A 26,952-nucleotide genomic window follows, 5' to 3' on the forward strand; every position below is an offset into this window, starting at 1 on the left:
TGATTTTATATAGGGGTGAGTCGGCATTCAGTGGGGCCCGGGGCAGTTATCCTTGTTTGCACCCCTCTCCGCTTATTGATCGTTATCTATATACAGAACTGTTTCATCCGAATATCAATGACTCTCAGTGTGAGTGCAATATAGACCTCGGGTCTAGTAACCCATAGCAACCACTTAGCTGTTTGCATAGTAGTAAATATTGACTGTGATTGGTAACTCGGGGTTACTAGACCTGGACAGTGCTATTAACTTAAACCCTGATTCTGCATTGTATGGGACATTGGGGTGCCTGCTGGAAACTAATGATTATGGGGGTTATTAATCCAAGAACCCCCCCCCCCCCGGCATATGAGTGACATTACTTAAAGGAGCAGTTCACCTTCAGAGTGGCCTATTCTTAGAAACTTTTTAATTGGTCTTCATTTTTTATATTTTTCAACTTATTTGCCTTCCCCTTTAGGCTCTTTCCAGCTTTCAAATGGGAATCAATGACCCCGGCAGCCAGAAAACGACTGCAATATGAGACAAAAATATTATTGTCACTGTTTATTACTTATCTTTCTATTTAGCCCCTCCTCTATTCATATTCCGTTCTCTCTTTCAAACTACGTCCTGGTTGCTAGGTTAAATTGGACCCTAGCAACCAGTTAGTTGCTGAAAATCAAAATTTATAGGGCTGCTGGACAAAAAAGCTAAATAATTCCAAAACCACAACGAATGAAGACCAACTGCAAATTGTCCCAGAGTAGCACTCGCTACATTATACTAAAGATTTAAAGGTGAACTACACTCTTAATAGCCTTAAAAAATGGAAATTAAAATCCGTGCCTTTTATTTTTCCATGTTTTTTAGAAAACTTTCCTTCCTTCCCCCCCGTTGCACTCTTGGTAAATGTTATTCATTAGAGACTATTTTTAACCTATCATGCGGTTTCATGGACTCCTCGTAAAACAATGGCGAATGGCGACACTGTTGATTAATTGTTCTCAGCGCGAGAGATTGTTTTGCGACTGGTAAACAACTAATTGGCTCTGTCGCCAGCGGCAAAATATAGTGGGGGTCCCACACATGTTTTTTAGCAGTCTGACCTAGGGTTGCCAAGAGGGGGAGGGTCTGTGATGTCAGGGCGGGGTTGTAACTTAAGCGGGGGTGGGGCATGACATCAATGGGCTGCCAGGCTGGTTAGAAAGGGAGCTGGGAGAGGGGATAGGGGGCAACCCAAGTCTGACCACAAGGGAACAACATTGCTGTAGAGATGGTTTACCCCATCGCAGGCAAGCAATATGGCAGCTCTAACGCTTATGTTTTAATGCCATAAAGGCACACCATCTAGTCTAGGAAGCCTGCTTTAGCGTGGGGGTGTATGAATCTTTAAATCTGCAGATTGCTGTCCATCATTTTGGGGCAAGAGGGGCAGCGCCGGATTTGTGTTCCATGCGCCCCAGGCCGCCCCCCCTACTTCCCTGAGTGCGCATGCGCGAAGAACCCGCCCCCCTCCCGTGCAGCAGCGAGTGCGCATGCGCAAACAGTTCAACTCCCATACGGAGCAGTGGGGAAAGGTCCCCGTTGCTCCGTATGGGGGCAAAATTAAAAAATTTTGTTGCGGTGGGGCGGCATGCCGCCCCTAAATTTCTGCCGCCCTAGGCCCGGGCCTTTGTGGCCTCTCCACAAATCCGGGCCTGAAGAGGGGTGATTGCACTTTATGTAAATACTGTAGTATAGGAATAGTACACCTTAACATTGGGCATCTTAAATATCATTGGAGGTCAGCGGGTAATCTGATTGGTTGCGTCGGGACGCGCAACCTTATAAAAGGGCCTGTCTCTCTGAGGAGTCTGAAGTCGCCAGGGGTGCCACCGCTGCCAAAGAAGCTGTCTTTGGGGGGGCCCTGTGTATGGAGGGCACTGTGTGTGGGGGCAATTGGGGGCCCTGTGTATGGGGGCAATTGGGGGCACTGTCTTTGGTGGGCACTGTGTATGGGGGGCACTTTGGGGCCCTGTGTATGGGGGGCAATTGGGGGCACTGTCTTTGGTGAGCACTGTGTATGGGGGCACTTTGGGGCCCTGTGTATGGGGGGCACTGTGTATGGGGGCAATTGGGGCACTGTGTATGGGGGGCACTGTGTATGGCGGTAATTGGGGGCCCTGTGTATGGGGGGGGCCTGTGTATGGGGGTAATTGGGGGCCCTGTCTTTGGTGGGAGCTGTGTATGATGGCAATTGGGGGCCCTGTCTTTGGTGGGCACTGTCTTTGGGGGGCCCTGATACTTTTTATTTCTGTTTGTCCTTTGTACTGATGGGAGGGGGCCCAGAAAATTTTGTTGTGAGGGGCCCCGTGATTTCTGATGGCGGCCCTCGTTGTTGCTCTCCCTTTAACCCCCCACTTGCTGGCACCTGTAGCGGTACAATTCGTACCAGCAGAGCTGCATTGCAGTCCAGCCAGCAGCCAGTAGGTTAAGTGACTCAGCTGCTTCTGGGCGCAGTTGTGCTTTTTCCTCCCTCCCCAGAACTCCTTTGCATCTCCCTGGATCCAGCCCTGGAAATAATCAGCATGGGCCCCACTGTGAAGCCGTGACTGCAGGCAGACGGCACAGATTGACCGCTCTATGTCTGCGGCATGCAGATGAGATTTGCCTTCCTCCTGACGCATTTCGCCTGCTTGTTGTTGCACGTTGGTTGGGTGGGAACATTCCTGCTCTTGGAGTGAAGGGAGAAACACCTCTGGAAAGCAAGTGTCACCTGTTACCCCTCTGTGGGGCCTTCCTACAAGGCTTTGGGGGGGGGCGGATAATGACTGTCGTTGGGGGCTGAGAGTGTGGCCCCGCCACAAGGGCCAGGATTGCGGAAGGAGAAGCAAGGAAGGCTTGGAGGAAGAAGAAGGAGAAGCCGGAAGATCTTTCAAAGATGGAGTTGAAGCCGGTGTTTACCTTGCAGAAAGCCCTCCTGCAGCCGGTGAAGATGTGCATGTTGGACATGCCTCTGTCTGTGCACGACCAGGAAGTGAGTAGAGGGCCTCGTGGCTGTGTGCATACAGTAAGGATGGGACGGTATCTCCCTTATTGGGTCAGGGAACCCACAGGTGGCAGAACGCATTGTGTGCCAGGGAGGGAAATCACGGCCAGCCCTAGCCGCTTAATTAATGCTGCTCTGTGGGTGTTGGGCTCGGTGTCTTTAACTCTCTGTGTCCTGCAGCGATGGGATCTAATGGGATTGATCTGTGTGGCTTGTCCTTGCTCGGAGTGGGCTGGGGGACCCCACCTAAAGGCCAGCTTGGTTGACATTTGAAGTGTATTTTGTGTATTTGAGTTTATTTTACAATGAGGGGCATCAGACAAGCAGGGCCTTGTTGTTTATATAAAGTCGGACTGTCCAACCTATTCTGTTTCAGCTGTTGTTAAGGGCTAACTCCCAGTACCCACTGCCAGCTTTTAGCTGCAACATCGAGTGTTACTGTTGCCATTTTGCCCCAATGTTGACATTTTGCTCTTTTAACATTAACTGTCTCCACCTAGCCCTAATACTGCCTTCTGGTACTACTGTTACCATTTTACCCCACTATTACCATTTTGCTCTCTCAACCCATTGCCCTACAACTGATGTACTCTGGCCATTTTGTCTTACTTTAACTTTAGTCTCAATCTTATCTTACTGCCCTACTGTCTCCATTTGTCCCATAGTCTCAAGCTTTACCTACAGTCTCCATCTTGTCCTACTGTTCCATCATGGCCAACTGTCTTTACCTTGCTCTTCTTTACCCATATTGTCCTACTGTCTCCATCTTGTCTTGCTATTCTGTCATGCCCTACTGTCTCCATCTTGCCCTACTGTCTCCATCTTGCCCTACTGTCTCCATCTTGCCCTACTGTTTCCATCTTGCCCTACTGTCTCCATCTTGCCCTACTGTCTCCATCTTGCCCTACTGTCTCCATCTTGCCCTACTGTCTCCATATTACCTTACTGCCTCCATCTTTTCCTACTGTTCAATCATAACCAACTGTCTTCATCTTGCTCTTCTGTCCCCATATTGTCCTACTGTGTTTACCTTGTCCTACTGTTTCCACATTATCCTACTGTTCCATCTTGCCCTACTGTCTCCATCTTGCTCTACTGTTTCTATATTGCCCTATTGTCTCCATCTTGCCCTATTGTCTCCTTCTTGTTGTAATGGTTCATCATGACCTACTGTCTCCATTTTGCCCTACTGTCTCCATCATGACCTACTATTTCCATCTTAACCTTTTGTCCCCACATTGTTCCACTGTTCTGTTGTGATCTACTGTCTCCATCTTGCTCATCTGATCCATCATGGCCTACTGTCTCTACTGTCTCCATCTTACCCTGCTGTTTCCATATTGCCCTGTTGTCTCCATCTTGTTGTAATGTTCCATCATGACCTACTGTCTACATCTTGCCCAGCTGGTTGTGCTCTGAAGAGACCTTGCACATTTAGGTCTCATTCTTTCTCTCCATTTTGACCCACTCCATATCCATCTTGCCCTACTGCATCTGTCAGTATATTATCTGCCAGGGACCTGGGCAATTCTTCCTGTTTGGAGCCCATAAAGTCATGAACATAAATTGCCAGGGGGCAGTAAAGCTTAGGATTAGGGGGGTGGCTGGAAGTGCCCATTATTGATACAGAGAAGAGTTAACTGTGTTGTGGCAGCGAGGAACTCTGTGCCTGTTGCAGTGCCACGCTCTGTTGATTAAATCATGCAGATTAAGGGTTTAAAAAAAATAGGTGTTAGGAAAGGAATTCCCAGCGGAAATCACGGATTAATAAAAAAGCCGGGATCCAGTTAATTCTCTGCAAAGGTTTTTGTGACTATTTTCCTTTTATGCACAGACGTGGCTAGGCAGCAGATAGACTATAGCGGCTTGCTGAGCATTCTGGGAGCAGAACTAGAGCCTTAAGGTGGCCATACACAGGCCGATTCTAGCTGCCGATATGGGTCCCTTAGACAGATTCGGCAGCTAATTGGCCCGTGTATGGGCACTACCGACAAGCCTGCCCGACCGATATCTTGCCTGAAATCGGGCAGATATCGATCGGGCAGGTTAAAAAATACAGTCGCATCGGGTCCCTGAACTGTCTGCGCCTATTCCAGCCATTATAATTGATCATTTGGCCCCAGGGCCAAATGACTGAATTATCCTAAATTCTCCCAATATCGCCCACCCGTGGGTGGGGATATTGGGAGAAGATCCGCTCGCTTGGCAACCTCGCCAGGCAAGCGGATCTTTACGTGTATGGCCAGCTTTACCTGTAGAACGATTCTCAGCACTGTATATTCTCCTTAGTAACATCATGATGAACGTTGACTTACCCTTACTATTCTGGTCCAAGCTAACTTCTGATTGGCTGGTGTGGGTTATTGCAATGGTGCATATATAGGGGGAACAGAATGTGGCAACTGTAGTCCCAGGGGTGCAGTGCCGGTAAGAGAAGTGGGGGCATCTAACCACGTACGTGGGGTGTGAGTTGCTATGGTAGCACCACTGTTTGCACGTATGTTTGTAAGTGATCTGCACCATATCCCAAGGCTCTGTACATTGCATTCCTGCCATCGGCTGCTTTGCGAGGGGTAAACTGACACCAAGGAACATCCTAATTGTTCCATAGGTAACACCTTCCCTTGCAGGCTACATGCAGGATCATACCAAAAATGATATCGGCTCAGCTGAACATGTAATAACGGGTTGGCTTTGTGTTGCTCTTCTTAGAGAAACTGGAAAAGCCCTAATTTTCCTTCCGGCATCATGATTGTCCTCATAAAGCCCGGCCCGGCGTTGGCAGCCTGGTTCCTTCCCCTCGAGAGGTGTCTGCAGTAATTAGTGCTCTAAGTATGTGGAATCGTTAGTAGTAAATTAGATTAAGATTAATTACAATTTCACTTAATATTTAGAAGGCTGTAGAGCTGCTGCCCATCTGTAGGTAAGATGTGGCCCTTCTGGGATGTGTATGGCCCCTGGGGCTGCCCAGAGGCTTTATAGGTGTCTCATAAACTGCAGCGCCTGAATATTTGATTTACCGGTACTGATAATCTACAGTTCCCTGGCTTTGTAAAACAACTTGCAGTTGGTCTTTAGTTTTTATTGTACATGGTTTTTAAAACTGTCTATGTGTAATTATTTTGGGAGTAGGTCGTATGTTGCTTACGTCAGGTAACTCCTTCCCTTGCAGGCTACATATTTCTGCTCAAGTGGGTCATACCTTGGAGGCCCAGCCCAACACTGCTGTTCTTACAGCAATTAATATATTTAAGATATGTTTTAGGGGAGTCCCAACATCCAGACAAGATATAGACTGTAGGCATACAGAGCCAGACCAATTAGTATTGGCAGAGATGCTCCCCCTTGAATCACACACCCACCAACTGCCCCCAAGGCATTTGCTTAACTCTATTTCCAGGCCTAATGATATGATAAAAATGTAATACAACAAGCAGACACTAGGGCAGTATGGAGACCATAGGAAAAATTAAGATAAGTTTATCACAGAAGGGCAAAATGTTGACAGCAGGACAAAAAGGAGACAATAGAATAGTATTGTGGCAGTTGGGCAAAATGGACAGAGGGGGTAGTAGATGGAGATAGTAGAGCAAGATGGCAACTATGGGACAAGATGGAGACAGTAGGGCAAGATGGAGACAGTAGGGCAAGATGGAGACAGTAGGGCAAGATGGAGTCAGTAGGGCAAGATGAAGTCAGTAGGGCAAGATGGAGTCAGTAGGGCAAGATGGAGTCAGTAGGGCAAGATGGAGTCAGTAGGGCAAGATGGAGTCAGTAGGGCAAGATGGAGACAGTAGGGCAAGATGGAGACAGTAGGGCAAGATGGAGTCAGTAGGGCAAGATGAAGTCAGTAGGGCAAGATGGAGTCAGTAGGGCAAGATGGAGTCAGTAGGGCAAGATGGAGTCAGTAGGGCAAGATGGAGACAGTAGGGCAAGATGGAGACAGTAGGGCAAGATGGAGTCAGGAGGGCAAGATGGAGTCAGGAGGGCAAGATGGAGTCAGTAGGGCAAGATGGAGTCAGTAGGGCAAGATGGAGTCAGTAGGGCAAGATGGAGACAGTAGGGCAAGATGGAGTCAGTAGGGCAAGATGGAGACAGTAGGGCAAGATGGAGTCAGGAGGGCAAGATGGAGTCAGGAGGGCAAGGTGGAGACAGTAGGGCAAGATGGAGTCAGGAGGGCAAGGTGGAGACAGTAGGGCAAGATGGAGACAGTAGGGCAAGATGGAGACAGTAGGGCAAGATGGAGACAGTAGGGTAAGATTGAGACAGTAGGGCAAGATGGAGTCAGGAGGGCAAGGTGGAGACAGTAGGGCAAGATGGAGACAGTAGGGTAAGATAGAGACAGTAGGGCAAGCAGGATGGCAACTGTATGACAAGGTGAAACCATAAGGCTATATGGGAACAACTGTAGGACAATTTGGAGAAAGCAGGGCATGATATAAACAGTAGGTCAAGATGGGGTAGTCAGGAATGGAGATAAGTTGTTCACAGAAGGAGATAAGTTGTTCACAGAAGGACAAAATGGAGACAGCAGGGCAAGAAGGAGACAGTAGAACAATATGGTGACAGTAGGCCAGAGTGGAGAAATTAGAGTAAGGTAGAGACAGTAGAAAGAGATGGCAGTTATAAGACAAGATGGAGTAAGTAGGGCAAGCTGATGATAGTAGAGCAGGATTGTAACTCTAGGACAAGATGAAAATTGTAGGGCTAGATGGAAAAAGAAGGGCAAGTTGGCAATAATAGAGCCAGATAGCAACTGTCGGACAAGTTGCGGACAGTTGGGCATAATGGAAATAGTAGGTCAACATGGTGTAGGGCAAATGGAGACAGTAGAACAATATGGAGACAGTAGGGCAATAATAATACTAGTAAAGCCAACAGTGGGCAGACTGCTTGGGAATGAACTGCCTTAAGACAATGCACCACACCCACCATATAAACAGACACCATTCAAACAGATCAGACATGTTTTATGCACTGGCTGTGATTGGTCAAATCTCTATACTGCTTCATATTCCTCTATATTCCAGTGAGCCTTTATATGTATAGAGCACCCATTTAGAAGAGCAGTTCAGTGTATAACACTGGGCAAAATAGACAGAGTGTGCAAAAAATGTCATCTATAAAGGCTGGAGTGGGCAGGGTGTCTAACATAATAGCCAGAACACTACTTCCTTCTTTACAGCTCTCTAAGCTCTCAGCAGTCAGTATGGGACATAACGTTCAGTAAGTTTGCATTTGAATCTGACCTGCGTGCTCACAAACTAACTGACAGTTGTGTCCCATGGGGCCCCCCCTCAAGTCACTGATTGGTTACTGACTGGTAACAGGTTAGAGAGCTTTAAAGCAGGAAGTAGTGTTCTGGCTATTATGTTAGACATCTTCCCACTTCAGTCTTTATAGATTACATTTTTGCCCAACTAACTATATTACAAATATTTGTTATTTTACGCAGTCTGTCCATTCTACCATTCATTTTTACACTGAACTGTTTCTTTAAGGGCCCTAAAGTGACCTGAAATCGCACGTTCATTTAACCTCCCCTTTCATCAATCACCTGAAACTGCCTCTTAAACTCGGGTCTATTTTTCTTGTGGAAATACTTTCTGTCAGAATCTTCAGTTCCGTCGCCAAAATGATCTCCCCAAACCCACAGTGCCAGTTTCTGTGATACTCGGAGGCTTTTCCCATTCACATACCCTGCGGTGTTTTGCCTATTTCCCCTTAGGGTCAGTCGCCTTCTGAGAAGCGGATGTTATTACGGCTGTGTTCCCTCTGCCGAGTTTCTATGGCTGCACAGCAGCGTCGTTACTGGGTTGGTATTGATCCGGATCCTTGCTTTAATTGCTGTCATTTTATTGTTACATACAGGAAAAACCACATTCTTAGTGGCAGTCTCGTAACTCTATTGGGCAGTATAGAGAATGAACCAATTGCCTTGGCCTCTGTCTGGGCAGGGTCCCTCTGTGTCTCCCCATTCTGTTTGTGCCCCTCACCTTCCCCTCTGTCTGGGCAGGGTCCCTCTGTGTCTCCCCATTCTGTATGTACCCCTCACCTTCCCCTCTGTCTGGGCAGGGTCCCTCTGTGTCTCCCCATTCTGTATGTGCCCCTCACCTTCCCCTCTGTCTGGGCAGGGTCCCTCTGTGTCTCCCCATTCTGTATGTGCCCCTCGCCTTCCCCTCTGTCTGGGCAGGGTCCCTCTGTGTCTCCCCATTCTGTATGTGCCCCTCGCCTTCCCCTCTGTCTGGGCCGGGTCCCTCTGTGTCTCCCCATTCTGTATGTGCCCCTCACCTTCCCCTCTGTCTGGGCAGGGTCCCTCTGTGTCTCCCCATTCTGTATGTGCCCCTCGCCTTCCCCTCTGTCTGGGCAGGGTCCCTCTGTGTCTCCCCATTCTGTATGTGCCCCTCGCCTTCCCCTCTGTCTGGGCAGGGTCCCTCTGTGTCTCCCCATTCTGTATGTGCCGCTCACCTTCCCCTCTGTCTGGGCAGGGTCCCTCTGTGTCTCCCCATTCTGTATGTGCCCCTCGCCTTCCCCTCTGTCTGGGCAGGGTCCCTCTGTGTCTCCCCATTCTGTATGTGCCCCTCGCCTTCCCCTCTGTCTGGGCCGGGTCCCTCTGTGTCTCCCCATTCTGTATGTGCCCCTCGCCTTCCCCTCTGTCTGGGCAGGGTCCCTCTGTGTCTCCCCATTCTGTATGTGCCCCTCACCTTCCCCTCTGTCTGGGCAGGGTCCCTCTGTGTCTCCCCATTCTGTATGTGCCCCTCGCCTTCCCCTCTGTCTGGGCAGGGTCCCTCTGTGTCTCCCCATTCTGTATGTGCCCCTCACCTTCCCCTCTGTCTGGGCAGGGTCCCTCTGTGTCTCCCCATTCTGTATATACCCTGCTCAGACTGGAATTTGGGCTAGTGTTGGGGCTGTTTGGGCCTCTATGTACTTGAAATGCCAGGACCTTTGTACCACTCACCTGCTGGGCAGGGCACACCCGTGGTTAGTCACTCTGTATGTGCCGCTCACCTTGGCCTGTGTCTGGGTGGTTATTAATTCCATATATACCAGCGACTTTTCCCTCTGTCTAGTGGGCCGACCTAGAAATAAAAATGGAGACTTACAGAGAGTAGAGCATGACTTTCTTATAAAACAAAATGAAAAAGAAAACACAATGTGAGCTACACGATTAAATAAATAATTCTTAGTTCCCCTTTATAAAGGCAGAAGTAGATGCACGTGAGTGGCCCCTTAGCACAGACACACAGAGCGCTAACAATACTCGGGGTTTAAATGGAATTATTTCCACACTGGCAGCTGGGAGGTTCCCTGAGGACAGGCCTGGGGACTGCGCTCTTTGCCCAGTGAAACACAAGCCGTAATGCCATAATTCAGTCTGGACCTTTGTACAAACAGAAGCTTCTAATCCGACTAATCTGTGTGTGTGCAGGGAACCCAGAGGAACACACACGGCGGATAATATACAGGCATGTAAATACTGTACCCCGCCCTGCTAGGCGCTCAGCCTGCCCACTAATGGGGCCACCCACAATTCCTTGCACACCGTCTCTACCTGAATTGTGCCACCCATAATAGCCTGAGGCACAAATAGAGAGCTGGGTGGCATCTGTCCAGACTTCTGATTTGACCCCTGGGTTAGGGATTATAGGTGGGATAGTGGTGCCAGTCTTATCCTCTACTTGGCAAGGGCATCATGTGGCTCGGCCAACACATCAATGTGCCCCCAGCTCCCCCCTATTTCATTGTTTAGTCCAGAAGACCACCCAACATTATATTATCCTTCTAGGTTATTACACATGGTAGCAGATAGGCTCCGTGGTAAATACTAAACTTGCTCCCCCCCAAATATTATACCCCTCAGGCATGAGGTAGCCAGGACCCCACACAAGGGCTACGTTTTAGTCTGGAAAGGAAAGCATCACAAAATGGCTGATATTATAGGAAGCCCCATGGGCAAGGGATAGGTGACAAGGGAAACCCCATTCTTAATGACAAACATTGACTTATTGTGCCAGGGGAGCCCAATAGGTTGTGCCGGGGGGGCTGTAGGTTGGCAGAAAGAAGACTGGCAGAACAGAATGCCAACAGTGATGCCCCCATCTCTGTAGATTCACTTGGGGGAGCCATTTGGTCTCAGTAGGAAACTTACCCAATGGGATATTAAACTCAAGGGTTTGGGTAATGATGAACATTAAGTATTTCCATTTCTTAGATTCTCTCACAGCAGGAAAGGCAGAATGAGCAGATTCATTAATGCCCTACTTTAATCTGCATATTTTAATTAATAACATCACCCTTGAGATGATTGAGATATGTACTTACAGATTTAACTCTGCTGTCTCAGATTTGTACTTTCAGTATATAGCAAGTAGCTGCAGGTATAGTAGGGAGAGATGGTGCCTATAGTAGCAGTGGGGGGATAATAGCCTCTGGGAAGGGACTGTGGCTGTGGGATAGCAGGTATAGTAGGGAGAGATGGTGCCTATAGTAGCAGTGGGGGGATAATAGCCTCTGGGAAGGGACTGGGGCTGTGGGATAGCAGGTATAGTAGGGAGAGATGGTGCCTATAGTAGCAGTGGGGGGATAATAGCCTCTGGGAAGGGACTGGGGCTGTGGGATAGCAGGTATAGTAGGGAGAGATGGTGCCTATAGTAGCAGTGGGGGGATAATAGCCTCTGGGAAGGGACTGGGGCTGTGGGATAGCAGGTATAGTAGGGAGAGATGGTGCCTATAGTAGCAGTGGGGGATAATAGCCTCTGGGAAGGGACTGGGGCTGTGGGATAGCAGGTATAGTAGGGAGAGATGGTGCCTATAGTAACAGTGGGGGGATAATAGCCTCTGGGAAGGGACTGGGGCTGTGGGATAGCAGGTATAGTAGGGAGAGATGGTGCCTATACTAGCAGTGGGGGGATAATAGCCTCTGGGAAGGGACTGGGGCTGTGGGATAGCAGGTATAGTAGGGAGAGATGGTGCCTATAGTAGCAGTGGGGGGATAATAGCCTCTGGAGGGACTGGGGCTGTGGGATAGCAGGTATAGTAGGGAGAGATGGTGCCTATAGTAGCAGTGGGATAATAGCCTCTGGGAAGGGACTGGGCTGTGGGATAGAGGTATAGTAGGGAGAGATGGTGCCTATAGTAGCAGTGGGATAATAGCCTCTGGGAAGGGACTGGGGCTGTGGGATAGCAGGTATAGTAGGGAGAGATGGTGCCTATAGTAGCAGTGGGATAATAGCCTCTGGGAAGGGACTGGGGCTGTGGGATAGCAGGTATAGTAGGGAGAGATGGTGCCTATAGTAGCAGTGGGGGGATAATAGCCTCTGGGAAGGGACTGGGGCTGTGGGATAGCAGGTATAGTAGGGAGAGATGGTGCCTATTAGTAGCAGTGGGGGGATAATAGCCTCTGGGAAGGGACTGGGGCTGTGGGATAGCAGGTATAGTAGGGAGAGATGGTGCCTATAGTAGCAGTGGGGGGATAATAGCCTCTGGAAGGGACTGGGGCTGTGGTAGCGGTATAGTAGGGAGAGATGGTGCCTATAGTAGCAGGGGGATAATAGCCTCTGGAAGGGACTGGGGGTGGGATAGCAGTATAGTAGGGAGAGATGGTGCCTATAGTAGCAGTGGGGGATAATAGCCTCTGGGAAGGGACTGGGGCTGTGGGATAGCAGGTATAGTAGGGAGAGATGGTGCCTATAGTAGCAGTGGGGGGATAATAGCCTCTGGGAAAGGACTGGGGCTGTGGGATAGCAGTATAGTAGGGAGAGATGTCCTATAGTAGCAGTGGGATAATAGCCTCTGGAAGGGACTGGGGGCTGTGGGATAGGCAGGTATAGTAGGGAGAGATGGTGCCTATAGTAGCAGTGGGGGATAATACCTCTGGGAAGGGACTGGGGCTGTGGGATAGCAGGTATAGTAGGGAGAGATGGTGCCTATAGTAGCATGGGGATAATAGGCCTCTGGAAGGGACTGGGGCGGCGGGATAGCAGGTATAGTAAGGGAGAGATGGTGGCCGGTATAGTAGCAGTGGGGGGATAATAGCCTCTGGGAAGGGACTGGGGGCTGTGGGAATAGCAGGTATAGTAGGAGAGATGGTGCCTATAGTAGCAGTGGGGGATAATAGCCTCTGGGAAGGGGACTGGGGCTGTGGGATAGCAGGTATAGTAGGAGAGATGGTGCCTATAGTAGCAGTGGGGATAATAGCCTCTGGGAAGGGACTGGGGCTGTGGGATAGCAGGTATAGTAGGGAGAGATGGTGCCTATAGTAGGCAGTGGGGGATAATAGCCTCTGGGAAGGGACTGGGGCTGTGGGATAGCAGGTATAGTAGGGAGAGATGGTGCCTATAGTAGCAGTGGGGGGATAATAGCCTCTGGGAAGGGACTGGGGCTGTGGGATAGCAGGTATAGTAGGGAGAGATGGTGCCTATAGTAGCAGTGGGGGATAATAGCCTCTGGGAAGGGACTGGGGCTGTGGGATAGCAGGTATAGTAGGGAGAGATGGTGCCTATAGTAGCAGTGGGGGATAATAGCCTCTGGGAAGGGACTGGGGGCTGTGGGATAGCAGGATATAGTAGGGAGAGATGGTGCCTATAGTAGGCTAGTGGGGGGATAATCAGCCCTCTGGGAAGGGACTCGCGGCTGTGGGCATTAGCAGGTATAGTAGGGGGAGATGGTTGCCTATAGTAGCAGTGGGGGATAATAGCCTCTGGGAAGGGACTGCGGCTGTGGGATAGCAGGGTATATGTAGGGAGAAATGGTGCCTATAGTAGCAGTGGGGGGATAATAGCCTCTGGGAAGGGACTGGGGCTGTGGGATAGGCAGGTATAGTAGGGAGAGATGGTGCCTATAGTAGCAGTGGGGGGATAATAAGCCTCTGGGAAGGGACTGGGGCTGTGGGATAGCAGGTATCAGTAGGGAAGATGGTGCCTATAGTAGGCCAGTGGGGGGATAATAGCCTCTGGGAAGGGACTGGGGCTAGTGGGATAGCAGGTATAGTAGGGAAGAGATGGTGGCCTATAGTAGCAGTGGGGGGGAGAATAGCCTCTGGGAGGGACTGGGGCTGATGGGGAAGCAGGTATAGTAGGGAGAGATGGTGCCCTATAGTAGCAGTGGGGGGATAATAGCCTCTGGGAAGGGACTGGGGCTGGATGGCAGGTAAGTAGGGAGAGATTGGTGCCTATAGTAGCAGTGGGGGGATAATAAGCTCTGGGAAGGGAACTGGGGGCTGTGGGATAGCAGGTATAGTAGGGAGAGATGGTGCCTATAGTAGCAGTGGGGGATAATAGCCTCTGGGAAGGGACTGGGGCTGTGGGATAGCAGGATAGTAGGGAGAGATGGTGCCTATAGTAGCAGTGGGATAATAGCCTCTGGGAAGGGACCTGGGGCTGTGGGATAGGCAGGTTATGTAGGGAGAGCCATGGTGCCTATAGTAGCAGCTGGGATAATTACGCCCTCTGGGAAGGGACTGTGGCTGTGGGATCGCAGGTTAGTAGGGAGAGATGGTAGGCCATATAGCAGCAGTGGGGGATAATAGGCCTCTGGGAAGGGACTGGGGCTGTGGGATAGCAGGTATGTTAAAAGGGGAGAGATGGTGCCTATCATGTAGCAGTGGGGGGATAATAGCCTCTGGGAAGGGACTGGGGGCTGTGGGATAGCAGGTATATGTAGGGAGAGCATGGTGCCTATAGTAGCAGTGGGGAGGGATAATAGCCTCGGGAAGGGACTGTGGCTGTGGGATAGCAGTATAGTAGAGAAAATGTGCCTATCATACATGGGATAAAGCCTCTGGAAGGACTGTGCGTGGATAGCAGTATAGTAGAGAGATGGTGCCTAGATAGCAAGTGATAATATCCTCTGGGAGGACTGGGCTGTGGATAGCAGTATAAGTAGGAGAGATGTGCCTATATAGCATGGGGATAATAGCCCCTCTGGGAAGACTGGGGCTGTGGAATAGAGGTTAAGTAGGAGAGATGGTGCCTATAGTAGCAGTGGGGATAATATCCCTCGGAAGGGACTGTGGCTGTGGGAATAGCAGGGTATAGTAGGAGAGATGTGCCATATAGTAGCAGTGGGTATAATAAGCCTCTGGGAAGGGACTGTGCTGTGGGATAGCAGTATAGTAGGGAGAGATCTGGTGCCATATAGTAATCAGTGATAATAGCCCTGGGAAGGGACTGTGGCTGTGATAGAACAGTTATAGTAGGGAGAGATGTTGCCTATATACTGATAATAGCCTCTGGAACTTGGCTGTGAGGATAGCATGTATAGTAGGAGAATTGCCTTATAGTACAGGGATAAGGCTCTGAAGGAGCTGTCGATACAGTATTAGTAGGGAGAGCATGTGCCCTATAGTAGCATGGGGATAATACCTCTGGGAAGGGACTGGCTGTGGGATAGCAGGTATAGTAGGGAGAGATGGTGCCCATATAGCATTGGGGATAATAGCCTCTGGGAAGGACTGGGCTGTGCGATAGCAGTATAGTAGGAAGAGATGTGCCTATATAGCAGTGGGATAATAGCCCTCTTGGGAAGGGACTGTGGCTGTGGATACAGTATGCTAGAGAGATGTGCTAAGTAGCAGTGGATAATAAGCTCTGAAGGGCTGTGGAATAGCAGTTTAGAGGGAGAAGTTGCCTAATAGTAGCAAGGGGATAAAGCCTCTGAAGGACTGTATGGCTGTGGCATAGCCCAGGGATAGAGGGAAGATGTGCCCTAATAGTAGCAGTGATAAAGCCTCTGGGAGGACCTGGCTGTGGATAGCAGGTATAGTAGGGAGAGATGGTGCCTATAGTAGCACCAACAGTTGCACTGGTGAGGGGAGTGACCTACACATGTTACATTTGAGGAATAAAGTGCCCCAGTAGTTACACTATTTGCAGGCAGTAATTAGCACAGGGACGGTAAGTTTAGGACGTAGGTGGCAGGTGAAAACATTTGTTTAAAAAAAAAAGTTTTAAAGGGTAACATGCAGATATATATTTGCTCTGGTGTAAACTGCCTTGAGGTTGCTAAGGTGTTTTAGCCGAGCAACCATACAGCCGTTGAAATTGTCAGGCTTCAGACAGAAGTTTGCAAAAACTGCTTATGGTTTGCTTCCCCTTTAATGCTCTGTAACAAAGGCCCGTTGTTTTTAGGAGGTGAATGAGACCAAAAAGACAATGTTGATAAACGGAGCTAAATAATAGGGTTATGGTGCAATCATCTTCCCAGCATTGGCTGCTTACTTTACTGCTTTAGTGCCAAAAATGAATGAGTCACTGACCTCAGCCCCCGCCCCCCGCACATTCCCATTTGTTTCTCCCTCCTTCCCGGAGGGACACAGCAAGGACACGATTGGCCGAGCCAGGGAGATGACAAAGCACTGGCTGCAGATTTATTGGCCCCAATTCTCCCAAATTCTGCAGCTTTTTTAATCTTTTCTGGGGAAAAAAAAATCACAATATTTGCAATGTTCAGCGTGTTCTTGGCCGGTTGTCCGACAACTCCCATGATCCCTTAGCAGCCATTGGGTTAGGCAGTATTAGGCTCATCACGTGCCCATAATGTCCGACTGTTGAAACAATGCAGCAGTTTTCCCCCAGATAGGGTGTTGCAGGAGTCAGAACCAGCAGTGCAGAGAATATATAAGAGATTTTGGGTGGAGGGGTCCGTATGGTATTGGGAGGGGAGGGGACTGCAGAACTGGGGCAGAAGGGTTGCGTCAGCCCATTTGGTTTTCCAATGAACATTCCATCACTCCGGCTGGATCATTTGACTTGTGTTTGGCCCCGGGATAGATGGAACGGTGTCAGGGAGTTCAGCAAGGGAAACCGCATCGGGGGGGTCAGTACATACACAGCCGTACAGTGGGACTGAGTGGGCCGGTTACGTCGGCAGTGAATTCAGGGATTAAGGCCCGGTACCCATGGGCGTTTGTAAGTGCGTTGGGCATGTATCCGTTTGCGTGGGTTCCGTGGCAGCACTTTTGTTAACTGATGTGTGGGGAGGGAATATGTACTGAGTAATGTACAACCCGCAGTACCCAATGCACAACCCGCAGTGCCCCAGCGGTACCCAATGTACAACCCGCAGTGCCCCGGCAGTACCAACGCACAACCCGCAGTGCCCCGGCAGTACCCAATGCACAACCCGCAGTGCCCCGGCAGTACCCAATGTACAACCCGCAGTGCCCCGGCGGTACCCAATGTACAACCCGCAGTGCCCCCCAGCACGCACCCAATGTACAAACCGCAGTGCCCCGCCATACCAATGCACAACCAACGCAGTGCCCGGCAGTACCCAATGTACAACCCGAGGCCCAGGCAACCCAATGACACAAACCCGCCAGCCCCGCCAAGACCAATGCACAACCCGACCCAGTGCCCCGCAGTGCCCCAGTACCCAATGCACAACCCGCAGTGCCCGCATACCCCAAGCACAACCCCACAATGCCGAGTAACCAATGCACAAAGCCCGCATGCCCCGCATACCAATCACAAAACCCGCGTTGCCCCCGCAGTACCAATGACAACCCGCCCAGGCCCCGAGTAACCAATGCACAACCCCAGTGCCCCAGCATTACCAACGCACAACGCCGCAGTGCCCAGTACCAACGCCACCCAACCCGCAGCCCCCGCCATACCAACGCACAACCCCGCCACCAGACAACGCACAACCCGCAGTGCCCCGGCACTACCAAAACGCACAACCCATGCCCCGGCAGTATACCCAATGTAACAACCCGCAGTGCCCCCAGGCCATACCAACGCACAACCCGCAAGTCCCGCCCAACCAATGACAACCCGCAGTGCCCCGGCAGTACCAATGCACAACCCGCAGTGCCCCGGCAGTACCAATGCACAACCCGCAGTGCCCCGGCAGTTCCCAATGAAACCCGCCCAGTGCCCGGCAAACCAAGTAAACAACCCGCAGTAACCAATACAAACCCCCATGCCCCGGCCCAGACCCAATCACAACCCAGCAGTGCCCCGGCATACCAATGCAACCAACCCGCCCACAGTGCCCAGTCCCAAGCACAACCCCAGTCCCCGCAGTACTCAATGTACAACCCGCAGTGCCCCGCAGTACCCAGTACACCGCAGTGCCCCGCAGTACCAATTGCACAACCCGCAGTGCACCAGCAATACCCAATGCACAACCCGCAGTCCCCAGCCAGACCCCAATCCACAAACCCGCAATGTCCCGCCCAATACCAATGCACAACCCCAGTGCATCCGAGTACCAATGCACAAACCGCCAGTGCCCCGGCATACCAATGCACAAACCGCATTCCCCCGGCATACCAATTACAACCCGCGTGCCCCGCCAGTACCAACGCACAACCGCAGTGCCCCGCTAGTACCAACGCACAACCCAGTTGCCCCTGCATACCAAAGGCACAACCCGCAGCCCGCAAGTACACCAGCACAACCGCGTGCCCGGCAGTACCCAATGACACACCCGCAGTGCCCCGCCAGTACCAACGCACAACCCGCATGCCCCGGCAGTACCAATTAAACAACCCGCCATCCCCAGCTACCAATGCACAACCCGCAGTGCCCCGGCAGTACCCAATGTACAACCCGCAGTGCCCCGGCAGTACCAATGCACAACCCGCAGTGCCCCGGCAGTACCAATGTACAACCCCATCGCCCGGCAGTACCCAATGCTACAAACCAGTGCCCCGCATTACCAATGCACAACCCCGCCAGTGCTCCGCATATACCCAATGTACAACCCGCAGTGCCCGCCCATTCCCAATGCTAACAACCCGCAGTGCCCCCGCAGACCAATTACCAACCGCCAGTACCCAATGTACAACCCGCAGTGCCCCGGCACTTACCAATGCACAAACCCGAGTGCCCCGCAGTACCAATGCACAACCCGCAGTTGCCCCGCCAAGTACCAAAACAAAACCCGCAGTGCCCGGCACGTACCCAATGTACAACCCGCAAGTACCCAATGCTATAACCCCGCAGTGCCCGCAGTACCAATGTACAAACCCGCAGTGCCTCGGCAGTACCAACGCCAACAAACCCCAGTGCCCCGCAGTACCCAAATGTACAAACCGCAGTGCACCCCGCCAGTACCAACGCACAACCCGCAGTGCCCCGGCAGTACCAACGCACAACCCGCAGTGCCCCGGCAGTACCAACGCACAACCCGCAGTGCCCCGGCAGTACCAACGCACAACCCGCAGTGCCCCGGCAGTACCAATTCACAACCCGCAGTGCCCCGGCAGTTCCAATGCACAACCCACAATGTCCTGGTAGTACAAATGCCCAACCCAATGCCCAGGTTTTTTGCAGCCTCTGGTAAAGCTCTCACCTTGCCACATGAGTAACCCATAAAATGCCCAGTGCCCGTGACCATGTTAGAGAGGCATTCGGGACACGTATGAGACACGTTTAATCCTTTCCTGCTTCAGGCTCCCCGGTCTGGAACAAGTGAAAAGATCAGTCTGGCAATGCGCTTATTGCCGCTCTCCCTGTGTTGGTGAATCACACGCAGCCATAAGCCCTAATTAGGGGAACAGAGGCGCCTCTGCTAATGTGTTTACTGCTTCTGTCAGCCGACTAACACCAAATTAGGGTGAAAATGATTATTTCACTCAAATACAGCTAGGGTGCTACAGTCTCTAAAAATGAAAGGCACCAGGCGCAACTGCCACCCTGTGTGTAATGCTGGCAGTTGTAGTGTAACTAGGCCTAGAGCTGGGGCAGCCACCTATCCTTATTACTCCAGGCAGGGGGCAGGCAGAGAGGTCACAGGGGCAGCCAGTGAGGTCACATGGGTGGGATGGGGCGGGCCAGTGACATCAGGGGATGGGGCTATGACAGAGTCGGCAATTGGTCGATTGCGTGTCAATCTCAGCAAGCCATAGACAGTGTACTTGGAATGCCAGGGCCTAATTTGAAGCCCAGTCCATTGATTGATGAGTTGATTGATTTGGCACAAATACTGCAGACTGCAGAGGTTTCTAAGCAGCCATGCAAGGTATGAATGCTGGGTGCAGGCAGTAAGCATAGGGTTGTGCCCACCCACCCTGTATTCTGCCCCTCGCCCCAGATTTTTTTTTATCTGGCGTGGGGTGTTGAACTTTACCAGCCGTGCCCTCTAAACAGGCAATAAGGGTCACGATTTTCACACTATAATGACCTCTGAGCGAAGTGTCAGTTCTAATATTGCCCTGCTGCCTGCTAATATCTGCTCATAGGGCAGAGTCACTCCGGGTCAGAACAGAAACCCCCTCCTTCAGCAGTTCTTGTTTCTTTTTTTGCGAATGAAGAACTGGGGCCCTGTTGTGATTACCAAGGCAATTTTTGGTTCCCAGAAGGTCTGAGACCTGTCAGTTTCCTTTCCTCTCTTGTCTGCACTTATAGGAACTGCAACAGCTTATATCTTATAGCTGTCTCTTTATACAGCACTAGCATCCTTTCCCAACTCTACCCCATTCCTTATTGTGTTCCCACATTGTAAGCAGCAGTCCTGCCCTGCTTTATGGCTGAGATTCTAGCTATCTGTATAACAGAGCATTCTGTCACAGTGGCACAGATCCTATCTGATCCCCCCCATTGTAAGCAGCAGTCCTGCCCTGCTTTATGGCTGAGATTCTCGCTATCTGTATAACAGAGCATTTCTGTCACATGCACAGATCCTATCTGATCCCCCCCATGTAAGCAGCAGTCCTGCCCTGCTTTATGGCTGAGATTCTAGCTATCTGTATAACAGAGCATTCTGTCACAGTGGCACAGATCCTATCTGATCCCCCCATGTAAGCAGCAGCCCTGCCCTGCTTATGCTAGAGTCTAGCTATCGTATATCCCAGAGCATTCTTCAACAGTGGCAACAGATCCTATCTGAATCCCCCCATTGTAAGCAGCAGTCCTGCCCTGCTTTATGGCAGATTCTAGCTATCTGTATAACAGAGCATTCTGTCACAGTGGCACAGATCCTATCTGATCCCCCCGCCATTGTAAGCAGCAAGTCCTGCCCTGCTTTTATGGCTGAGATTCTAGCTATCTGTTATAAACAAGACGCATTCTGTCACAGTGGCACAGATCCTATCTGATCCCCCCATTGTAAAGCAGCAGTCCTCCCCTGCTTTATGGCTAGATTCTAGCTATCTGCTATAACAGAAGCATTCTGTCACAGTGGCACAGATCCTATCTGATCCCCCCATTGTAAGCAGCAGTCCTGCCCTGCTTTATGGCTGAATTCTAGCTATCTGTATAACAGAGCATTTCTGTCACAGTGGCACAGATCCTATCTGATCCCCCCCATTGAAGCAGCAGTCCTGCCCTGCTTTATGGCTGAATTCTAGCTATCTGTATAACAGAGCATTCTGTCACAGTGGCACAGATCCTATTCTGATCCCCCATTGTAAGCAGCAGTCCTGCCCTGCTTTATGCTTGAGATTCTAGCTATCTGTATAACAGAGCATTCTGTCACAGTGGCACAGATCCTATCTGATCCCCCCATTGTAAGCAGCAGTCCTGCCCTACTTTATGGCTGAGATTCTAGCACATGAAATACCCATGATGCATTGCCAATTACAAATCTGTGCAGCCTACAGGATACATTTAAACTTGCCCCCACCGTAGGGACTGAGTTCTGTGGGCACCTAAGAACATACAATTGACAGATCTGTTTTTCTCTTCGCTACATTAGAACTGACGTGACTCATGAAGTCCGAAAAACAAAAATCAGCACACCTTGCCATGCCAAAAATAATGGTTTCCGATACAGGAAAGTGTAACGTATCCGGGCGCTGGTGCTGACCCTGCAAGCTGACACTCCGTTCCGTTCTGTAGTGGGGAATCTCTAGTGAATACATGAGATCAGTGGTACAGGTGCTGCTGACAGATAGATGCTATTTGATCCTTCCTGTACAGGGAAATATTGTGGAAATGGCGTCTGTTCTGACACGAGAGAGTGCGTTGTGACATCCACTGATCTGCAGCTGTCTGTATCATAATAGAGCGTCAGATTCGTGCAATTACCCTGCTCTTCTCCCTATACCGGCGCTGTCAGCTGTCACAACTGGGACCTGCGCGTTGGGTAATCGCTTGGAACATATAGGGCCTCTGATCTCTGCATAATGGTTTATAATCAATGTTATTTGTAGGAGAAAGCAGCTGAGTAACAGACCTGGAGCCCAACTGACTCCTGCTAAATTGATTCAAGAGTCAGAACCAGAGAACAGAAAGGCATAAACAAATGCTGGGGAAAAAATGAATGTGTCTTATTGCTGATAATGGGTTGATGTAAGCATTGCTTGGATAATGCAGTGTAAATAGACAGTCACCTCATTAGCTCAGAATGGATTCACATTGCATTATCCAGGCTGCAGCCTCTTCCCAGCACTGTGAGGATGGCTTGTCACTGTCTGTTACCATTACGTACACCCTGATTAGCAGCTCTCGGGGCTTATGGGTGATATCATTCCCTTCCCTGCAGCTGTCTATGGGTGGGGAGGGCCCAGCAAGATAATTGCCCTGCAGAGCAGTAACAGTGGTAGGTAGGAGAGACCTTGTCTGCAAAACAGCAGTTCCTCTAGCAGCAGGGATTATAGGGATATATGTGGGTCTGTGATTGTGGGAGAGAAGCAGGTCCCAGCTGGCAATTTGTGTATTCTGGCAAATCCATAGATCCCAGTCCGGATCTACATAGCAAGTAAAGTAGCAGTGGGGTAATAGCCTCTGAGAAGGGACTGGGGCTGTGGGATAGCAGGTATAGTAGGGAGAGATGGTGCCTATAGTAGCAGTGGGGGGATAATAGCCTCTGGGAAGGGACTGGGGCTGTGGGATAGCAGGTATAGTAGGGAGAGATGGTGCCTATAGTAGCAGTGGGATAATAGCCCCTGGAAGGACTGGCTTGGGGATAGAAGGCTATAGTAGGGAGAGATTGTGCCTATAGTAGAAGTGGGGATAATAGCCTCTGGGAAGGGACTGGGGCTGTGGGATAGCAGGCTTATAGTAGGAGAGATGGTGCCTATAGTAGCAGTGGGGATAATAAGCCTCTGGGAAGGGACTGGGGCTGTGGGATAGCAGTATAGTAGGGAGAGATGGTGCCTATAGCAGTGGATAATAGCCTCTGGGAAGGACTGCTTGGATAAGCAGTATAGTAGGGAGAGATGTCCCTATAGTACAGTGGGATAATAGCCTCTGGGAAGGACTGGGGCTGTGGGATAGCAGGTATAGTAGGGAGAGATGGTGCCTTAGTAGCAGTGGGGATAATAGCCTCTGGGAAGGCGACTGGGGCTGTGGGATAGCAATAAGTAGGGAGAGATGGTTGCCTATAGTAGCATGGGGGGATAATAGCCTCTGCGAAACGGACTGGGGCTGTGGATAGCAGGTATAGTAGGGAGAGATGGTCCTAATAGCATGGCTCGGGGATAATAGCCTCTGGGAAAGGACTGGGGCGTGGGATAGCAGTATAGTAGTGAGAGATGGTGCCTATTAGTAGCAACAGTGGGATAATAGCGTGGGAAGGGACTGGCTGTGGGATAGCAGGTATAGTAGGGAGAGATGGTGCCTATATAGCAGTGGGCGGGATAATAGCCTCTAGGAAGCTGGGCTGTGGGATAAGCAGGCTTAGATAGGGAGAAATGGTGCCTATAGTAGCAGTGGGGATAATAGCCTCTGGAAGGGACTTGGCTGTGATAGCAGGTATAGTAAGGGAGAGATGGTGCCTATAGTAGCAGTGGGGGGATAATAGCCTCTGGGAAGGACTGGGGCTGTGGGATAGCAGGTATAGTAGGGAGAGATGGTGCCTATAGTAGCAGGGGGATAATAGCCTCTGGGAAGGGACTGGGGCTGTGGATAGCAGTATAGTAGGGAGAGATGGTGCCTATGTAGCAGGGATAATAGCCTCTGGGAAGGACTGGGGCTGTGGGATAGCAGGTATAGTAGGAGAAGATGGTGCCATAGTAGCAGTGGGATAATAGCCTCTGGAAGGACTGGGGCTGTGGATAGCAAGGTATAGTAGCGAAAGATGGTGCCTATAAATAGCAGTGGGGAGATCAAAGCCTCTGGAAACCGGACTGGGCTGGGGCGATAAGCAGGTATAGTAGAAAGATGGTCCTATAGTAGCATTGGCGGGATAATAAGCCTCTGGAACGACTGGGGGCTGTGATAGCCAGTATAGTAGCGAGAGGATGGTTGCTATAGTAGCATGGCGGATAAAGCCTCTGGAAGGACTGGGGCGGTGGGATAGCAGAATAGTAGGGAGAAGATGTGCCTAATATAGCAGTGGGCGGGCATAATAGCCTCTGGAAGGGACTGGCGTGGGATAGCCAGGTCGTATATTAGGAGAGATGGTGCCTAATAGAGCAAGTTGCGGGGAATAAAAGCCCTCTGGAAGGGACTGGGGCTTGTGGGATAGCAGGACTATAGTAGGAAGATGCTATAGTAGCAGTGGGGGGATAATTAGCCTCTGCGGAAGGCTGGCTGTGGATAGCAGGTAAGTAGGGAGAGATGGTGCCTATCAGTAGCAAGTGGGGATGAATAAGCCATCTGAGAAGGACGGGGCTGTGGGATAGCAGAGTATTTATGTAGTAGGAGAGATGTGGGGGGCCGATAGTAGCAGTGGGGGAATTAATAGCCTCTGGAAGGACTGGGGCTGTGCTGAATAGCAGTTATAGTAGGAGAGATGGTGCCTATAGAGCAAAGTGAGATAATAGCCTCGGAAGGGATGGGCTGATAGAAGTTATAGTAGGGAGAATGGTGCCTATAGTAGCAGTGGGATAATAAGCCCCTCTGGGAAAGGGACTGGCTGGCTGTGGGAAGCAAGGTATAGTAGGAAGAGATGGGTGCCTATAGAGCAGTGCGCAGGGATAATAGCCTCTGGAAGGGACTGCGGGCTGTGCATAGCAGCTTATTAGTAGGGAGAGATGGTGCCATAGTAGCAGTTGGATAATAGCCTCCTGGGAAGGACTGGGTGGGATAGCAGGTTATAATACGGAAGATGGTGGCCTATAAGTAGCAGTGGGGGATATAGCCCTCTGGAAAGCGACTGGGGCTGTGGCTATAGCAGGTATAGTAGGGAAGAGATGGTGCCTATATAGCAGTGGCGGAAATAACCCTGAAGGGACTGGCTGTGGGATAGCAGATATAGTAGGAGAGATTGGTGCCTATAGTAGCATGGATAATAGCCTCTGGGAAGGACTGGGGCTTGTGAAGCAGCGTTATAGTAGGGAGAGATGGTGCTATCATACGCAGTGTGCAGGGGGATAATAGCCTCTGGGAAGGACTGGGCTTTGGATTAGCAGGTATAGTAGGAGAGATGCTGCCCTATAGAGCAGTGGATAATAGCCTCGGAAAAGGACTGCGGGCTGTGGATAGAAGTAATTAGGGAGAGATGGTGACCTATAGTAGCAGTGGGGGATAATAGCCTCTGCGAAAGGGACTGGGCTGTGGATAAGCGTATAGTAGAGAGATGGATGCCTATAGTAAGCTAGTGGGGGCGATAATAGCCTCTGGGAAGGGACTGGGGCTGTCGCGATAAGCAGATATAGTAGGGAGAGATCGTGCCTATAAAGTAGCAGTGAGATAAATAGGCCTCTGAAAGCGACTGGGGCTAGTGGATAGCAGGTATAGTAGGGAGAGATGGGGCCCTATATAGCAGTGGATAATAGCCTCTGGAAGGACTTGGGCTGTTGGCCTGAAGCAGAGATATAGTAGGAGATGATGGCTGCCTATAGCTACAGGGGGGGATAAATAGCCTCTGGACAGGCGACTGGGCTGTGGGATAGCAGATATAGTAGGAAGATGGTGCACCTATAAGTATCTATGGGATAATAGCCTCTGGGAAACGACTGGGCGCCTGTGGAATTAACAGTTTATAGTAGAGAGATGTGCTATAGTAGCAGGGGCATAATAGCCTCTGGGAAGGGACTGGCGGCTGTGGATAGCAGTATAGTTAGGCAGAAGATGCGTGCCCTATAGTAGCAGTGGGGATAATAAGCCTCTGGGAAGACGGCTGTGGATAGCAGTATAGTAGCGGAGAGATGGGCGCCTATATAGCAGTGGGGGATAATAGCCCTCTGGGAAGGCGCTGGGGCTGTGGGATAGCAGTATTATAGTAGGAAGATGTGCCTATAGTAGCAGTGGGGATAATAGCCCCTCTAAGGACTGGGCTGTGGGATAGCAGGTAAGTAGGGAGAATGTGCCTATAGTAGCATGGGATAATAAGCCTCGGGAAAGGCCTGGGACTGTTGGGATTATCAGGTATAGTAGGGAGAAGCATGGTGCCTATAGTACCCAATGGGCGGATAAATAGCCTCTGGAAAGGGAAACACTGCGGCCTGGAAGCAGGTATGTAGGGAGAATGGGCCCTATAGTAGCTAAGGCGGATTAATAGCCTCTGTGGACAGGGACTGCGGGCTGTGGATAGCAGGTATAGTAGGGAGAAGATCGGTGCCTATATATGCAGTGGATAATAGCCTCTTGCCGAAGGGGACTGAGGCTGTGGGATAGCAGGTAAGTATGGAGATAGAGATCGTGAACCTAATAGAGCAGTGGGATAATAGCCCTGGGAACGGACTGGCTGATGTGATAGCAGTTATAGTTAGAGAGATTTGCCTATAGTGCAAGTGGGGAGAATAATTAGCCTCGGGGAACCACTAGGCGGCTGTGCATAGCAGTATATAGGACAGATGTGCCTATAGTAGCAGTCGGGATAATAGCCTCTGGGAAGGGACTGGCGTGCTGGAGATAGCAGATTAGTAGGAGAGATCGGTGCTATAGCTAGCAGTGGGCGGACTTAATAGCCTCTGAGGAAGGGACTGGGCACTGTGGATAGCAGTATAGGGAGAGATGGTGCCTATATAGCAGTGGGGGGATAATTACGCCTCATGGAAGCGAACTGCGGCTGTTGGGATAGCAGGTATAGTAGGAGAGATGGTGCCTATAGTAGCCAGGGGATATAGCCTCTGGGAAGGGACTGCGGGCTGTGATGCAAGGTATATA

The 26,952-nt window shown here is 50.6% G+C and overlaps 1 protein-coding gene across 2 annotated transcripts in view; it reads left to right on the forward strand.

Moving 5' to 3' along the window:
* The window catches only part of ralgds (ral guanine nucleotide dissociation stimulator), a 109,422-nt gene that overhangs the window by 15,430 nt on the left and 67,040 nt on the right, over positions 1-26,952 (forward strand). Inside the window, exon 1 of one of the 2 annotated variants that reach the window (XM_012967951.1) lies at positions 2,498-2,998. The exons of the other annotated variant lie outside the window; for it this stretch is intronic. Within the exon in view, the coding sequence (XP_012823405.1) occupies positions 2,903-2,998 (96 nt within the window). The 5' untranslated portion in view covers positions 2,498-2,902. Of the gene's footprint in view, positions 1-2,497; positions 2,999-26,952 lie in introns of those variants that run through there. 2 annotated transcript variants of the gene reach the window in all.

The sequence above is a fragment of the Xenopus tropicalis genome, chromosome 8 (assembly GCF_000004195.4).
Source record: "Xenopus tropicalis strain Nigerian chromosome 8, UCB_Xtro_10.0, whole genome shotgun sequence".
In the NCBI taxonomy this organism is placed as follows: Eukaryota; Metazoa; Chordata; class Amphibia; order Anura; family Pipidae; genus Xenopus; species Xenopus tropicalis.